General features: G+C 33.7%; 1 protein-coding gene across 1 annotated transcript; it reads left to right on the top strand.

Annotated features, from left to right (window-relative positions):
- The first annotated feature begins 443 nt into the window (after positions 1-443).
- On the top strand, positions 444-3,207 carry LOC127621175 (4-galactosyl-N-acetylglucosaminide 3-alpha-L-fucosyltransferase 9-like). The gene is made up of 2 exons (XM_052094682.1): positions 444-1,172; positions 1,529-3,207. The coding sequence occupies exon 2, from the start codon at positions 1,537-1,539 to the stop codon at positions 2,650-2,652; it is 1,116 nt and encodes a 371-aa protein (XP_051950642.1). The 5' UTR covers positions 444-1,172; positions 1,529-1,536; the 3' UTR covers positions 2,653-3,207.
- The last annotated feature ends 3,080 nt before the right edge of the window (positions 3,208-6,287 follow it).

Here is a 6,287-nt window from a genome sequence, read left to right on the forward strand (position 1 = left end):
AAAATAAACCATTAAAGTTCAACACAACCAACACAATTTCTACTTTCATAAAACGGCTACAACAGTTTGTGTACTTCACTTGATTAATCAAACAGAAAACATTAGCATACAGCCTTTTTGCAGATCTTGTTTAGAATTAGACCTAAGGATATGTTATCATTGTAATAAGCAATTTGTTCAACATGTTGATTCCATCTTATCATATCTTTTGTAGCAACTAATAAAAAAGGCTACTTCCGTAATTATGGGCATTATGGTACTGCATAATTTGGTTCTTCGAATGCTCTTGTGAATTTGATAATAATAGCTGAATTAAACTGTATAAAATAATTACATATAATGGCTTTTATGCACACACACACACACACACACACACACACACAACATATATACTGTATATGGCACATGAAACTTGTGTTCACTGATATTATTTATGTTTGTAATACTCATATACATTTCTTAAGTGGTAGGTAGGGTTGGGCAGAATCGAAATAGTGGTACAACTGTGTCAACTAATAAAAATTAAGGATTATTTTAGCATTAAAAGTGCCTTTTTCACACAGTCTTGTATATGAGCGCTATAATTTGAGTTCTGAAAGCTCTTATTATTATTTTTAATATTACAATTATTATACTTTGAATTATTCTTCCCCTGCTTTTGTGGGGTGCTTTCGTAAGAATGGAAAGCCAAGGGCTGGGAGAGACTTCCTCAATCATCTCTGCTTATATAGATCCACTTCTGTTTACATTATATTATATTATAATTACATAATCCTGTTGCAATAGCAACAACTCTGAGAACAGGGTCCTGTACTTGTCTGTCATTTTCAAGTTCATCTAAAATCCTGGTTTAACTGGTTTCATTGTTTTTGATTGGAGTTGGAACTAGAGAGATGTTAGTCAATAAAACAGGTAAATGATTGCAGTGATGATGTCACTGTAATATTTGCATACTGAATTGTGATTGGTCAGCAGCACACATATGCCTGGCAAGAACTGGTCACTCAAAGGAAGCAAACTTTGTCCAGCAATGCAGTTATCTTTGTATTATTTCATGGAACTCATTAAAAGCTCTTTCGTTCTGGGTTAACTATTGTCTCTAGTGTTTGACACATTGGATGTATTTTCTAATCAGAACTTCAGATTTCTCATTTGAGGTAAAAAAAACAAAGGTGAGAAATTTAAACTACATTAATTGCAAACATACCATTTGAATTGTGTGAAACTAAATTAGCTTTAAGCTTTTAGTATCTGAAGGCAGTTTCGTTTTACATTCTTAACTATTATAGCAGCTAATTATTCATGGCAAACACATTTGTCTTCCACTTTATTGTTTTGAAGCTATTTTAGTGTCGCAACTGGAGCTTCTCACACAGCTGCCAAAGTGTTGTTTATTTCACTAAAAGCAACAAAATTGTCTACTTTTATTTAAAACATATATTTTTTGAAATGTCAAAAACTGATTCTACATACATATTTGATTTTATTCTTGCTGGAAAGAAAACCTTCTTCTGATTTTTCTCTTTAGATCAGCCAATGTCAAGCCAGAAGTTAAGTGGATCTTGGCTGTGTCATTTGGCTATTGTAGTGACATTTGCATGTCTTGTCTTTCTGAGCATCATGTTTTTTCAGTCATCACCTCTGACCAACCATCGTGCACCATTATCTAAACATAACCAATCCTCACAAGCACACTGCCCAAAGATCAACAACTCCCTTCCTGTTGCAAAGGAAGATAAACCAATACTTTTGTTATGGTTCTGGCCTGAAAATTACTATTTTGACTTCAGTGATTGTAAAACATTTTACAATTATGATGGCTGTGTGCTGACAGATGATAGATCGCTCTACAGCAATGCAGATGCCGTCCTTCTTTTCCACAAGTCCATTAGTTTGGATCTGTCCAACCTTCCTCCATCTCCTCGTCCTCCATTCCAGAAGTGGATATGGTTGAATGTAGAATCACCAACCAACACACAGAAAAAACCAGGTCTGGAAAACCTGTTCAATCTCACTCTTAGTTACAGAGAAGACTCTGATATTCCTGTACGGTTGCGCTTGACCACAAATAAGAAAGCTGAGGACTTTGAAATTCCCAAAAAGGAAAAACTGGTCTGTTGGATTGTAAGCAACAACAGCCCCCATACAGGTGTCAATGCAAGGAACAGATATTTCCAAGATCTTAGCAAGCACGTCAATGTGCATGTGTATGGGAAGGCGTATGGAACGTTCCTGGATTATAAGGACTACTATTCTACCATAGCAAGCTGCAAATTTTATTTATCCTTTGAGAATTCTCTTCACAAGGACTACATCACTGAGAAGTTCAATGGGCCCCTTGCAGTAGGTACTGTCCCTGTTGTAATGGGTCCTGACAGAAAGAACTATGAAAAATTTGTTCCTGGTGACGCTTTTATTCATGTGGACGACTTCCCAGACGCAAAGTCACTAGCGGAATATCTGAAGCAGCTGGATACGGATGATGATGCATATCACAGGTTCTTTAACTGGAGGAAACATTTGTCTGCAAGGCCTCATTTAATACTACAGAATCAAGAGTTTATTCTGGCTATATGCACTGCCTGTGATCATGTAGGAAGACACAAGGAATATAGAGAAGCTCATGATATTTATCAATGGTTTTTCAACTAAGGTTACTTCAGATATAGTTTCAAACTGTGAACACTTTGCGGACGTATTTTGATAATTACTACCTATGGATGCTAAAATAATCGGTCACCTAAAAATAAAAAATATGTCATTATTTACTGACCCTAATGTTGATCCTACAGCCTAGCCTAGACGATTTTTCCAGCAATTTTCAGGTGTTAGCATAATTTACATTATCTCCAGCCAGTAGTGAAAGATGAAGCGTGCATTAGCATCTGTCAGCGAGAGGATTTAATCCCTTCACTGACAGAATTCCCTGCAGAGTTAATGGTTCCAGCTAGAAATGCCACGATTATACGGTTTTACTATTAACCGCGATTAAAAATGTCACAGTAAGAATTTAGAATCTAGTTAAAAACCAGTAAATGCTTAATGTACACATGGCAAAATATTATATATAATGTTTACATTTTTTATATAAATGAGTTTTTCTTAACATTTTGTAAGCCTAAATGTGAAATATGGATGTAAAACAAGCAGTCAGAAGTAGACACATTCTACAAATGGGCAGGGTTGGGGAGTAACAGAATACATGTAACGGGATTACATATTTAAAATACAAAATAAAAGTAACTGTATTCAACTACAGTTACAATTTAAATCAAATGTAATTAGAATACAGTTACATTCAAAAAGTATTTTGATTACTGAAGAGATTACTTTGCATTTTATTGTCATTTGTTTCATTTAATATTTAGTGTATTCAGATGGAAAACATTTAAACATATAAATGATGCGATCCAAAGTGCATTTGAACAGCTCTGAAACACTTATGATGTTACATTCATACGAGCAGTCAGAGAAGTACGTTTGAAGTAAGTTTGGAGCAGAAGAAATAGAAATAAACTTTGTGTAAATTGTCAGCTTTACGCTAAGCTGAAATGCTATTTCTAGCCATTTTACATGCACTTCACCAGACACATAAGAATGGAAAGCCAAGGGCTGGGAGAGACTTCCTCAATCATCTCTGCTTATATAGATCCACTTCTGTTTACATTATATTATATTATAATTACATAATCCTGTTGCAATAGCAACAACTCTGAGAACAGGGTCCTGTACTTGTCTGTCATTTTCAAGTTCATCTAAAATCCTGGTTTAACTGGTTTCATTGTTTTTGATTGGAGTTGGAACTAGAGAGATGTTAGTCAATAAAACAGGTAAATGATTGCAGTGATGATGTCACTGTAATATTTGCATACTGAATTGTGATTGGTCAGCAGCACACATATGCCTGGCAAGAACTGGTCACTCAAAGGAAGCAAACTTTGTCCAGCAATGCAGTTATCTTTGTATTATTTCATGGAACTCATTAAAAGCTCTTTCGTTCTGGGTTAACTATTGTCTCTAGTGTTTGACACATTGGATGTATTTTCTAAGCAGAACTTCAGATTTCTCGTTTGAGGTAAAAAACAAAGGTGAGAAATTGAATTAACTACATTAATTGCAAACATACCATTTGAATTGTGTGAAACTAAATTAGCTTTAAGCTTTTAAAACTTTAAGCTTTACATTCTTAACTATAATAGCAGCTAATTATTCATGGCAAACACATTTGTCTTCTGCTTTATTGTTTTGAACGGGATGATTCTAGGCATGGGCCAAACGTGAGTCTTGCCCACCCAATCAAACATTTGGGAAACAGTTTTAAATAAAAATATCCCAATTTGTACATTGGTTAAAAGCAATATGGGGCGGGCTGTGTGTTGCAAACATTGAGGGTGGACTATAGACTGTTCAACCAATCACAAAACAGCACCAGAAATGTGTAGTGTTTTTATATTTCTGTCATTAGCCATAAGCAACGACACTCTCAAGTAGGGATGGGCGATACCACTTATTTTCTTTTCGATCCGATACCAATATTTTCAAGTCCAATATTGTCGATACCGATACTTCTGTTAACTATATTTTTTTGCGATTACTTTGGCTAAAATGTGTAATTTAAAATAAAAATTTTAGCTATTATTCAAGTCATTATTATAAATAGTTTTTTGCCTAAACAGAAAATGATTAGACTTCTGTTTTGTTTACCCTTACAAAAATAAACCATTTCACTACAGTAAAACAGTATAGTTTAACCATGGTATTTAGTTAAACCATAGTTCCCGCACAATGGTTACTACTACAATATTACTGTTCTAAATCAATGGGTTCAATGGTATAGTAACTTCATGTTAAATATGTATTTATATTAATAGGTGTCATTATTCTAACTTTTATTATGCTACTATGAAAATTGTTAATACTTGATTATTATTCTAACTAATAAACGAATTCATAATACGCAATAAACTGTTAAGCATTAATAGTGTAGTAATGTTTATCTTGTATTACCATATATAACCTACATAAAAATTTATGTTTTTTATGTATTTATTTATTTGTGTAATAATAAGTGCCTTTCTGTGTAGAGTGAAATCGTTTTCCTACTTAGAAATATTAATTAAACTTATTATATATCACGAGAAAAAAGGCACCACGGACAGCAGTAAAGGGCAAAGAAAGAAAGAAAAAAAATATTAAAAACTATCAGGGATGCAATAATATGCAGTATTTTCACAAAGTTTAATTGCATAAGTTACATTTAAATGCATATACATATATTTACGTTTAGCAGGGAAATAATTATGCAGTGCAAATGATAGTTTCTCCAGGGACGCTTGTGTATCAGACGCTGGAAATGTCCCGCCCCTTACTGAAACGGAAAATATGATTGGTTGGCTATTATCCAATCGCGTATGAAATGAACGTTCTGATTGGTGGATCAGCTCAGTCCGACTGTCTGTCTTGCCAGTGCTCCTCAGTGCATCTCCGTGCGCGTTTAGAGAATCTCTGTTTTAAATAATAAAGATAAAACACAATTCACTCAACGGTGCTGCGGCATCGCGTTAATAGATTGAAAAAGTTCCGGGTCAAATGCTCGTTGTTTTAGCGGCCACACGTATCATCAGTTATTTCATGTGGGCATACGCAACATACTAAAACTGATAAGAGGACATACGACGTAAATATATGCTGTTTCTCTGCTCTCTCTCATTTCCTCTACAAGGCGGTGATTTTTTTTTTTTTTTTTATTTCAACAAAAAAAAAATATACAAAGATTTGTACATGAATATACACTTCTCAACCAATAGAAGTTAACAAACATAAGAAAATGAAAAAAAAATAATAATAATAGGTTATGCCAGGGGTAAAATTACAATAATTTGTAGTAACACAAAGCTTCATAGGTCTTTCTTGCTTTTTTGTTCTTAATTTGATCTAATGGATTACCATACTGTTTAATCTCTTTTATAAAGTGATCAAAGCTTGGCTTAACTTTAGTCCATTTTTTCACATGAATGTGATATTTTCCTAGTAAAATAAAAAGTTGTATAAGGAAGCACATCGTACTTTTGGAATCAACATTTTCCTGCACAAAAAAAAATACTACATCATACAGATTAATTTGTAAACATGTTTCAAACAACCTAGAAACGAAATTTGAAACATCCAACCAAAACATTTTTGAATATATACTATCAAAAAAAAGATGCGTTACAGATTCTTTGGCATTACCACAAAATTCACATACGTTTTCAATATTCAAATGAAAACGTTCAATAAGTAACTCT

The sequence above is a fragment of the Xyrauchen texanus genome, chromosome 27 (assembly GCF_025860055.1).
Source record: "Xyrauchen texanus isolate HMW12.3.18 chromosome 27, RBS_HiC_50CHRs, whole genome shotgun sequence".
Lineage (NCBI taxonomy): Eukaryota > Metazoa > Chordata > Actinopteri > Cypriniformes > Catostomidae > Xyrauchen > Xyrauchen texanus.